At 33.6% G+C, this 12,540-nt stretch overlaps 1 protein-coding gene across 2 annotated transcripts; it reads right to left on the bottom strand.

Moving 5' to 3' along the window:
* Nucleotides 1–6,486: 6,486 nt before the first annotated feature.
* On the bottom strand, nucleotides 6,487–8,577 carry LOC125575084 (choline-phosphate cytidylyltransferase 2-like). Of its 2 annotated transcripts, XM_048772147.1 has the most exons (8): nucleotides 8,175–8,358; nucleotides 7,960–8,073; nucleotides 7,781–7,876; nucleotides 7,643–7,685; nucleotides 7,412–7,567; nucleotides 7,244–7,312; nucleotides 6,949–7,059; nucleotides 6,487–6,848 (listed from the first exon to the last, which is right to left on the bottom strand). In XM_048772147.1, the coding sequence occupies exons 1-8, from the start codon at nucleotides 8,300–8,302 to the stop codon at nucleotides 6,645–6,647; spliced, it is 921 nt and encodes a 306-aa protein (XP_048628104.1). In that variant the 5' UTR covers nucleotides 8,303–8,358; the 3' UTR covers nucleotides 6,487–6,644. The 2 variants fall into 2 exon arrangements, with proteins under 2 accessions (XP_048628104.1, XP_048628103.1); XM_048772146.1 differs by having other exon boundaries at nucleotides 7,412–7,685; nucleotides 8,175–8,577.
* Nucleotides 8,578–12,540: the final 3,963 nt, after the last annotated feature.

Below are 12,540 nucleotides of genomic sequence, written 5' to 3' on the forward strand. Positions count from 1 at the left end.
AATTATATATATCCCACTTCAATTTTAATTTTATGTCTCTGGTTCTTGTTTTATATTTTATGTAACAATACTACGAGATCATCTACAAGAAAACATGAACGTAACGACGATCATTTTCGTGGTTATTTCGTCGTAACTAACCCTTTACGAGAAAATAACCACGAAAGTCAATTCGTCGTGAGACGTTTGTCGTAAGGCGCATTTCCTCGCTAATTCGTCGTAAGGTTACGAGAAAAACTTTCGTCGTAAAGAAGAGTTGAATATTTCGTCGTAAAAGACACGTAAGCGTTTCCTTGTAAAGTCCACGTTTCGTCGTAAAAGACTTGTAACATGTTCCTCGTAAAGTCCACGCTCCATTTCATCGTGAAAGACACATACATTTTACGACGAATCTGCATGTCTTTCGAAATAAATATCAAGTAAAACTTAACGAGGAATCTGCAAGTCTTTCCTCGTTAAAGCGACTTAAATTTATCCACGAATTTACTTTGATTCTTATTTTTTCTACATTAAAAATTATAATCAAATGAATAAATAAAATTATTTAAAATATATTAAAATTTTAAATAATAAAACAAAAACGAAAATATTTTATAATAAATATTTAAGTTTTATAATACAATAAAAAGAAAAGAAAAAAGTAGCTAGGGGTTATTCTGGAACTCATGGAAGAAGTCTTGACTCCTTCTATCGATCTCTTCCTCCTCCTCCTGTGCGCGGCGGCGTGGCTGTGGAATGCTAAATTGTACCCGTCTCGTGTGCAACATGCTCTCCAATTGCGGATTCCAGCTGCTAAAACGTCCAGAAAACCCTCGAGTGAACCCAAATGAGCTTGCGTCATGCTCAAATCAGAACGCGTCGCGTTCAACTCTGAACGCAGCAGAGTGATATCACTCAAATTATCCTAAGGAGTGATTTACTCTACCAAGTAAGAGGTAGAGTTGTAGCACTTAGGGATTGAATTCAAAGGGAGCTAAGGCACACAATATATCTATATAGTTATGTAGTTAAGTTAGAAAAATAGGTTTAAAGCAGTAAATAGCACGGGTGAACAAGTAATTGTTCGATTGATTGATTGTGGTTTTTAAAACATATATGGAAAGCGTTAGATTTAGGGTTTCTATTCAGACAATCAGAATTATAGAGATATAAATACTAAGTATATAATGGATATTCTAGAACTCAAACAATAAAAATAGTCGATCAACTTTCGTATTTTTAGACTATCTATCGCCGGATCTAGGACCTCAGCTGTCGCTTGTCGGTCCTGAGAAAGTGTCGATCGATTCCAACAACAAGGTTTCGATCGATACACCTTTCAGCCCGTCGATCGATACAGCTAATGAGTTGTCGATCGATGAACCTTCCTGGGAGCGTTAACGCACGGGTTTCACGAGTTTAGTAGGCTTAACTAAATCAGCTTCCGCCTATTTCTAGCAATCCTATCACAATCTATACTAATTCAGACAGAGAACCAAGCTTCCGCTTGCACCCTAATATCTATAGGCAAGGTCCTAGTTAGTTATTCTAGAACACATGCATTAAGAACAGTTTAATTGATTTATATCCTAACACTTAGAAATTCTATATTTTTGGCCAATCCCTCATGAATATTTGAACCCTAAATCTAATAGAGAGAACTACTCAGACATAGCTAAGTAATTCATAACAATAAGATATGAAAATTGCATAAATAGAATAGAGTAGAAAACCTGGAGTTCCAATCATAAATATCTGAAGGAGTTTTTGGATCTTCTCTCCAAATCTAAGACTCTAAGTATTTTTAAGAAAGCGTGTGTTGCCTAGAACAATGGCAGAGCACATAAATATTAGGTTAAAACTCGTCAGGGGTAATCTGGTAATTCTTGTGGGGCTTGGGTTTCAAGCCAGCTGGAACCCAATCTGGCTTCCGCGCGCTTCGCTGTTGATCGACAACACAGAGTGTGTGTCGATCGATACACAGAGTGTGTGTCGATCGATTATTGCCTTCGCCCATCGATCGATAGTCTGGTAGATGGTCAGCTACGGGTCTTTATCATTTTATCTCCAAAATGCACCAAAATCACCACTTTCCTCCAAATCACTCCAAAACCTGACAACATACTAAAAAGACTCCAAAACAACTATAATGTATTTAAAAAAACTTATATACCATGGACTAAAATGGATAAAATCCATGGTATATCACTGAGGAGTCTCATCTCCCCGTCTCTGACCATAAGACGATGTCGCTCTTGGGACATTGTTAATGGAACCGATCCCCAACGTATGTCCCTTTTTCTTAGGGATGACCTTTTTAAAAAAAAAAATAATGTTAGTTAATGATAAAAAGTTATGTTAAATGAATAATAATAATTATGATTATAATAAAAAATTTACCTTCTCGTAAATCTTATCTACTTCAGGTGTGGACAATGTGACGGGTATTCCATCGGGGGACTGCTGGGTCAGCTGGGTTTGGCGCTCTTCAATCCGAGAAACCACGTCGTTGTAGATCTGCTCAGACCTGAGATCTACAAATTTCCCAGCCTTGCTCTTGTGGGTCCTCTCGTAAAGGTTCTTAAGAGATGGTAGAAATCCCCTCTCTTTGGCCTAAAAATATTTAGGAAAGTTATAATATATTAAAAAATAATAATAATTAAAATATTTACCATCTCTAGACGGATACCGGCATGGGGTTTTTGACCCGTAGAGTGAATCATCGGCAAGTTGACATGCTCATCTTTCGTTAGACAGGAAGCAGAGCAACTGTTGGAGGCTCTAATCAATGATGGCATGTTCCAATAACGGATGAGGCCATCCCACACATCCTGAGTGATCTCAGCGGGTTTCCCGTGCTCATAACCCTTCACTATCCAATCATCCTTCTAGTTTGAGACTGTACCCAACAATCGAGCTTTCTCCTTCGAGATAAACGCTTTCTTCGCCTTTGAGATAAACGCTTTCTTCACCTTCTCGTTCACCCCTATGGACCAATGCAATTTTTGCTGTAACAGGAAAATATTAGGTTAATTATTAGTTCAAAAATAACAAAAAGTCTTAATAATAAAAAATATAAGTATATTAATTAGTGTAACTTACAACGAACATTTTGAACCACGTCTTTCTGATGTAGTCCGGCGTCATTTTCCAGTTTGGATGTGGCTCGGAGAAGTAGCCTTTGATCGCCTCGGTTACGGTCCGAGCGACACAACCGTCAACCCCAAACCTGAAAAAAACAAATTATAAGTATAAATTATTTAATGTTGTTATAAAAAAAACTTTTAAAAATGTAACATACCAGAAAGTATTTTCAGGTCGGTCGGGGCCTAAGACTGGTAAACCTTCTCTGTCTGGCTGAGCGAGAAGGTCCTCGACGGTGTAAATAGTGTAAGGCGCACTCGGCGGCACCAACAAATCGGGATGAATCCCGGCTGCAGGAGCAGGAGGCACCTCCTCTGGAACATGATCATGATGCACATGTGGTGAAGCAAACGGAGGAACCAGTGGTACAACAAAAGGAGGCGACTGGGAGACTCTCTGAGAGGACTGAGAGTCGGGGACAGTATCCGGAAGAACCGGGAGCTGAAGAAGATGATACGCATGTACGACAACCATGCACACCAAACATGTCTCTGTAATGAGCTGTAAGCTTGTTCTTTCTAACCATCTGAAAAAAAAAATTAATTATATTATTAACCATCTGAAAATAAAAAAAAATATATTACTAAAATTTTAAAATCATCATCCTATATTATCAACAAATTCCATTTATTTATCTAAAAATTGCCTACACTAACCCTAATCACTCTAAACTAAGCATCACTCTAAACTAACCACCTAAGCTAATCTAGAGAGGAAGTAGAGAGGAGTACCTTGAGAATGAGAGAAGTAGCTACAAAATGAGAAATGAGATGGCTCGGGTATATATAGGGATTTTGGTTTCCTCGTAAAATCCTCACTAATTTACGAGGAATTAACAAGGCCCGTGTTTTCATTTTTACTTTTCGTCGTAAATATCTCGTGAAATTATGAGGAATTAACCAGGCCCGTGTTTTTTTTTTACGAGGAATTAATTAGGCCCGCATTTTTTAACCACGACTACTTTACGAAGAAATGGCTTACGTGGAAAAAACGAGGTCCGCATTTTCTTTTACGAGTACTTCACGACGAACCTTAAAACCGTATTTCTCTTTTACGAGGAATTAACGAGAATTTATTCTAAATCTCCTAAAACCCAAAACCCGAAACCCCAAGTTCCTTAACTTATAAACTCAATCTCTACTTACTAAACCCTCAATCCACAAATCCCTAAACTGATTTTTCCTAACCCAAAATCAATTTATTAATTTTATTTTCATAATTAAACAAACTAAACACATGCATTAAATCTGAAAGTCAATCTTATTAAAAAAAATACATCAACATTCGGATACATCATTGACATTCTCGTTGTCACTAGAAACATCATCATTTTCATTAAACTCGTCTTCAACAGCTTCGTCCATGGTATCTTCGGGAAGATCTTCGTATTCACGATTATGTGGATCAATGAGAAGTAATGTCATCAATTTGTTGTTCAGGTTCCTTGACTTCATTGATGTGCTCTTCTTGTAAAGGTGGTTCTTCTCCACCGATTATTCATCCACAAGGTGTAACTTTGATAACAGCTAACCAATTTATTCCCGACTCTTTAATCCGAGGGTATGAATGAAGCTAACTTGGTCTGCTTGCAAAGCTAATATGAAAGGCTTGAATTTGTTGTAGCTTCGTCCAGCATTGACATCAACTACACCGAATTTGTTAAACCGAACACCTCTGTTAACGACGAGATCGAACCAGTCACATTTGAAGAGGACGCATTTCAGCCTCAATAACCCTGGAAATTTCACTTCAATAATCTCCTGCAAGATCCCGTAGAAATCTGTTTTGCCTTTCCCACATATTCCATAATTACTTGTCACCCGCCGTCTACCATATTCATATGTATGAAAAGTAAAGCCTTGTGTGAAATACATCGGTGATGTGGTAATCTTTGCAAGTGGACCTTGAACTAATTCGTGAAACCATGTGGGGTAATTTTGATCGTCATAATCAACCTGCAAAATTAAAGAGAACGTTGAAATTAATCATACTAACGGCGAATAGAGATGTATGCCATAAAATTTTGAATTAATACCTGACTCCTCAACCACTTAATAAAGTGTTGATCTTTCCTTCTGTCTACCTCACTTGTGGATATATCTGGGATTGTTTCTTCGACTTGAATAACAAATAGGCTGTAAAATCATCTCCCCAGTAGATCATACAATTGTCAATGCAAACGTCTATCATCTTCGAAAGCAACCCAAGATTATAAACCAGTTTCTGAATCTCATAAAAAGAATCAGCATACACATTGTCTTCCAGCAAATACTCTTTAAAAAAGTCTGCCCATGCATTCATGCAACTTTCAGGTAGATTGTGCTCAGTTTTAATATTCATCATTCTAGCAGCCAACAACAATTTAGAGAGACCTTCTCTACAACCACTATAAATTGGCTGATTCGCAACATCTAACATTTCATAAAACTTTTTGCATCTATGTTAGGTTCTTCAACTTCATAATGAGCTACAAATGCATCAGCTACCATATCATGAACCCTATCATAATCGACCATCTGCTCCTTCTGATGGTAACTATTTTCATTATGCAAATGATCAACCGGTTCATCCTGAAAATTGCTATTACTACTACTATCTTCATTCCCACAATTATAATCTTCTCCATGTTAAAACCAAATATAGTAATGTGGCGTGATTAAATGCTTCCATGCATTTTCACAAGGTGCCAATTTTGAATTGTTGCATTTCAGACAAGGATAGAACATCTTACCGCTTTCATGCGCGAACGGTGTAGAATCTGCTTGATGCATACATGTCTCCAGCCCGTCAAAAAATTATTTTGTCACTCTTCCGTTAGCATCTCTGTGCGTATACATCCACATCCGCAACTTGAGAATATTCCATCACCGGACATCTTTTTTCTTTCTCGTTTTCAGTTTTTTTTTTCCTTTTTGGTGTGTTTCAAATGAAACACAAACGACATATTTATAGGAAATTTTTTAAATTGGTAGGTGAAATTGTACTAGGAATTTACAAAGAAACACAGTTGGTTACCTGAAACCAAAAATACATTTACAACTAAAAAATTGGTGTACTCGATATTTCGTCGCTACAAATACGTAAGATATTTCGTCGTAAAGTACACCCTAAATTTAAGTCTTCTTTACCACGTTAAATTGCTTTGTTTTTACGACAAAAATCTTATTGTTGTTACTTTACGATGAACTTACGTTGAGATTCACTTTCCTCGTAAACTAGACTTAAATTTACGAGGTCTCATTTTTCCTTTATTTTTCGTAGTTAGGATTGTGTTTTCTTGTAGTGCATTGACGGATAGATATGTTGATTTCATTTTGTTTATTTTTATTCGCTTATATATTTTTAAATGTAAGGTCTCCACCATGTTATCATTTTTGAGTGTTTTGATCATATATTCTATATCAGTGACAGCTTTAACTTCTGCTGCATGGGAGTCTTAGAAAGTAACAACAAGTTGAACATAATACAAGCAATACTAATGCCATAGATGTGGAAATTCTTGAATCATTAGCCAAGATCTCTCATTTCTTTACTATCTTATTCTTTTTGTTGCTCTCATTTAAGGAACCTTCATGATCATTATGATAGTTTTCATCTCCTTTTGCAAACCCAGCGTCATCAAAAATCTGTTCCTCCTTGGCATTTGACAGGCCGTTCAAGCGCCGGTTCTCTTCTGACTCTTGCCTCAATAGCTTTTGCTGGATCCCATCTCTGATGGCTGTTCCCTGAAAAACATTCAACCAGAGACATCAGTTGACATATATGGAAACACTTTGAAATCTCCAAAGCTGAGAGAAACAAATCCATTCTGATGCTTTGGCTTACCATTTTATGACAACCTTCCTCAAACATTTCAAGAAATCCAACAACCCAACGATCAGCGTTTTCAACCCATTCGTCATGGTGAGACCCAGCAGTTTTTGCTACGGTTTGTATCTGCCCAAGAAAAATAAAAGATCCAGGATTCAGTAGCCATATAAGTGGTCACCAATAATATAACCTCTAGATGTAAGAATCAAAATGGAGGGATGACGCCCTCTGAAGATCATTCAACTACAAGTTCTCTGGATTCACTAAAGGAAGCATGATCATTAAAGAATAAAGATTCACCAACTCCAACCTTCTCTTGCTGTTCTTTCACTTTCTCTTGTAGTTTCTTCAGTTTAACGTTCACTCTAAGCCTCTTTTCCTGTTTGTAGCAAACAAAGTCCATAAGATTGTTAGTGCATCATGTTGGATATACAATTAAAACATAAGGAAAATTAAAAGAGAAAAATGGAGAGCTTGCCTTAACGAAGCTGACACCGAGTTCTTCTCTTGAATATCCTCGGTCCAAATTACGCAACACATACTGGTTGTAATCTTTAACTATTCTCATGATTATGTCTGATGTCGATATCCCCTCTGTTCGTTTCGTTTCTTTAAACTTCCCGATCGACTTCACCTGCAAGAAACCAAAGCCCAAAACCGCTAAGAAACACCATGAGTCAGAAGAGATAACCAAAGGGAAGAAACTTACAAACTCATAAACATCGTTTCCAGCTCCACTAGCATCCGCATAGCTTGCACAACAAGAAACCAACAACAAATACAGTTAAAAGCTAAGACAAAACACAAAGTATTAACCTTTTTGCAATTGTTATTTGTGGAATCTTACGGAAGAGCATCGTGAGCTACGTAGTCGATCTTATGCTTATCGAGAAACTCTATGGTGAGAACCCATGGTGCATCTGGAATCACTTCATCGACCCACCTTGTTGACAACAACAACACCATATGAATATTACCAACACACAATATATAAGCAACATATATAATCTATAGGGTTAACATTACTTGCAATGTCGGAGAGATTCATAACGCTCGGACTCCGTCATGACGGTCTTGCCTTTGAACTTGTTGGTAATCTTGTCGTTACAACATCCTACCAGCAGATATGTGTTCGGAAACCTAATTTGTTTTGCTTATATGATTTAAGTTATATTTGATCAAATTATCGATGGAAAAAACCATAAACATTAGGGAGGGATTGAATGAAAGGTGGTACATACGATTTTTTGGCCTGTTCGATGGCGCGAGCATGACCGAAGTGGAACAAATCGAAGATGCCATCAGCGTAGACTCTAACAGGCTGATCTGAAGCTGTTTCTGAAACTTTGTCGTCACCGTTAATGGCCATTGAATTTTTTTGTCGGAATTCTCTCTTTTTTCTTTTTGGATTGGCTTCTTCTTCTTTAAATGTGTGTTTATTCCTATTTTTCTTAGTGGCTTTCCCTCCAATCGCGCAATTTTCTAAATTGGCTTCTTCTTTTTTTCTCCGTTTATATATTCTATGACTTTTCAATTTTGCATTTGTTTTGAATTTGCATTAAAATAAATAATAACGTGGGAGATCCATTGATTATAAAATTTAATTAGCGACTCATTAATAGTTTTAGCACAAAAAAAAGGAGATTTGGAACTTGCTGCTCATCATGAAGCGCATTTTCCAAACTTGCATATAATATGCACTTTGGAATGAAAGAAATGCCAGGCTCCACAGCACAGCTAGTTGATCTTATGCAACTTTCCCAATGAATCTCACTCTGATTTTTGATAGATAGAATTAGGGTTGATGGTAGATGTTTGATTTAAATGGTTTGACGGTTTGTTTGAAGGGTAAGGTGTCGTCAAGCTAACTAGCTATAATTCCTCTCACTTGGATAAATGGATTGATTGGTCACACTAAACTTACGTAATTGCCTTAGATTCACCTCTCTCGTTCTGGATATGACACACCAGTCAATTTGAAACTTTGTTGATTATTTTAGATTCACACATCTCTGTAATCAAGTTGTTCATAAAACAAATGAATCACAAAATTTGAAAGGAAAGAAGTTTTGATAAATATGATGATTGAAGTTTCTGAAACAAATTTGAAAATACTAAATAGAAAAAACAAACTTGCTGTATGAACATCATAAAAAATGTAAAATAGACAAAGTGATAAACAGTTAGGTGGTGGTTGAAGTAGTTGAGAAAGTGGAGTAAATGAAGGTGGTTTAAGTGATTGTGGTTTGGCCAAATATTTCTTATTCACTTTCTAGATTTTGAATAAGACCAACAATCTTCTCAATTAGCTTTTTGGACTTAGATTTTGTAATAGGCCCATCAGAGATTGCAAATGAGTCTTCTTTATGAACACTGAAATAATGCATCCACTCAGGTTCATCCACAGAGTTGCATACACGAGGTTGCATCCACTAAGGTTCATCCATAGAGTTGTATCAACGGGGTTGCATCCAAAACCAGTAGCCTTACTCTCGGTTCAAAACTTTGTGAATGAGCATGTAGCCTTTGTGAATGAGCATGTAGCCTTTTTCTCGGTCCAGAACTTCGTGAATGAGCCCAATAAGATTCAGAATAAATCTCATCGTCCAAACAACATCTCTTCTCCCCTCTGATCCAAACCAAGAGATCATCACTAGTACAAAAAACATCATACCCACGGTACTTTTTCGTAGCTATAGTCCAAATTTCGTAGCTATATGAGTTTTTGCTACGGAAATGCTACGAAAAAAATGTGGGTATACGATCGTAGCAAAAATAAATCGTAGCAAAAATCGAAGCAAAAAGCTACAATCTTGACACGATGGATTCGTAGCAAATAAGCTACATTTTGCCACGAAATATTTTGTAGTTGGTTTTGCTACGAATGAAACTGTTGCTTATTCCGTGGCTTTTAAAAATATTATTAAAAAAAAAATAAATCAAAATTTAAAACAAAATAAATGAATAATTTTCGTAAAAAATAAATACAATCTATCTTATTAAAACTCAAGTACAAAATAGGATTGTTTGGAAACTTAAATAGCAGTCTTAATGAAATGTGTTTGGAAACATGTATAATTAGATTCATTTTAGTAATTTCAAAAACATAACCCTTTTACCATAAATTATAAATCACGTGGCCCATTTACAAAATCTTAAACGTAAGCCCACTTTTCATGTTTTTTAAAATGAAACATGTGATCATCTTTTTGAAAATATCTTGCTTAACCACCAAATCATTTCGTTACCATAAATTTGGGACCGAAAATATATTATTCCGTCTAACAGATCGAATATTACCTTTCTGTTTCATTCATTCTTTCTCTCCACGTAAACACTAAAACCAAATAAATACACCTTCCTTAACGATTTATGTGCAATATATTTTTAATATATCAATGAGATTTCAGCAAGAAATCCTAAAAATACACAACCAGCTAAATATTCTGCACTAATTTGTTACCATGTTTTGCGTAAACAAGTTTAATAGTATCTAATATTGAATAAGATATAGTGTTATATATACGCGCCCGCGCGGGTATTATTGTTGACACCTATTTTGAAAAATAGAATTGTACCTCCGTGCGGGTGTATACAGATACATGATCCATCCTATTACAAGGATAGTAGTATTAAGAAAAAAAATAATAGGCTTATGTTATTAAGAAAAATTGAAAATCCATCATATTATAAGAAACTATCTATCTGGGTCAGTTTTAAAATATACGAAAATAGATCAATCTAATTGCCTAAAACTTTTTTTTTCTAAACTAACCATAAAACAAAATTTAAATTTTATACACATATTTCAAATCAAAATAATAATTTAAAGTTGATTTATATCAAAAATTGATTAAAAAATAATACATATATTCAAAAATGGATTTTTACTAAACTATTTTTCAATAACCATTATAAAAAATGTTGTCAATATATATATAAGAAAAATACAATACAAAGCCCAATTTGAAATACCAACTCAAATTATGGTTTTTATATTTCATATTAAGTTTTAAAAATATAATATATGTAATTATTTATATGATGGTACGTATAAAATACTATTAATTATATGATTACTTATATGATGGTATGTATAAAATACGATTAATTATATGATGACAATATACGATATATAATAATGACTAGGGATGGGCTTTCGGGTACCCATACGGGTTTGGTTCTGATCGGTTTGTGTTTCGGGTTTTCGGAGTCAAAGATTTCAGTCCTATTAGGATGTTTCTAAATTTTGGTTTGAGTTCGATTCAGATCTTTGGGGGTTTGGTTCGCGTGTGGATAACCCATTTAAATTATTTTTAAAGTTTTAAATCATTACTAGATTTCCACCCGCACAACCATGCGGGTATACATTTTCACATTTATATATATAGATATTTGTTTTACATAATTATTATATATTTTTAATTTTACTCACATATTTAAATGTTTGTATAATTATGCCAAATATAATAATTTTATACTTTTGATGTTGTAAATTAAAATCATCACATATATATGTTGCTTATTATATATTTGTCTTATTGAATTTGCGTTTGATTACTAAACTAAATTTTTTAATGCATGAAACAACATATATGAAAACAATTTTTTAAAAAAAATTAAAAGATATAAAAGATATTATGACTAAAGTAGTTAAAAATATTATGTATATTAGCATTAGTGATATACATTTAATATAAAATTTAAATGATGGTCTAAATAAAAATATCACTCATCAAAAAATCATGATTTTTATTTTATTAGAAAACAAATTTGAAAAAAAAATAAAAAAAAATAAAATATTTATTTCTAACAAAATATATAAAAATTATTAGTAAATGTATTTGTGAAATTAATTAATTTCATTTTATTTAAATTTTCGTTTATAAACCAAAACTATATTCAATTTTAATTTCTAATTATATTTTATGATAATTTAAATTAAAACTAACTAATTTTTGAAAGTAAATTTAAAAAGATTCTAAGAAGATTTTAAAAAGATTTTGTTAGAACATTTTAAATATATTCATTTATATTTCAAATAAGAAGATAAAGATATTAAAAGATATAATAATGAACTTATGTAAAATATGATATTCTTTAGGAATTGTCCAAACTAAAAAAATCACACATGAAAAGAAGTCATGACTTCTGTTTTAATATATAAGATATATTTTAAATTTCTCAAAATCTATAAATAAAATAATATATTACCTATAAATTTGAATAACATATGTTAGAATACCTAAGCTTAACATATCAATTGGCTTGATTTAAAATTTTGGATACATAATCAATAATTATTTTAAGTATTTTTGGTGATTTGAGTATACTTTAACTATTTCAGATATTTACTTTTGACTATCTATATATATTTTCAAGTATTTAAACCAATTTAAAAGTATCATTCTTGATGTTTTATATACGTTAAATCTAAAAATAATTAATATATATAAGTATATAAATCTATTTTTAGATAAATTCGGGTACCGAATACTTCGGTTCGGATCAGATTTGGTTCTCTAAATAACAAAATTTTGAATAATTCAAATATTTAATCAATTTATGTTCGGGTTTGGTACTATATTTTTGGATCGGTATTGGTTC

The sequence above is a fragment of the Brassica napus genome, unplaced genomic scaffold (assembly GCF_020379485.1).
Source record: "Brassica napus cultivar Da-Ae unplaced genomic scaffold, Da-Ae ScsIHWf_1458;HRSCAF=2049, whole genome shotgun sequence".
Lineage (NCBI taxonomy): Eukaryota > Viridiplantae > Streptophyta > Magnoliopsida > Brassicales > Brassicaceae > Brassica > Brassica napus.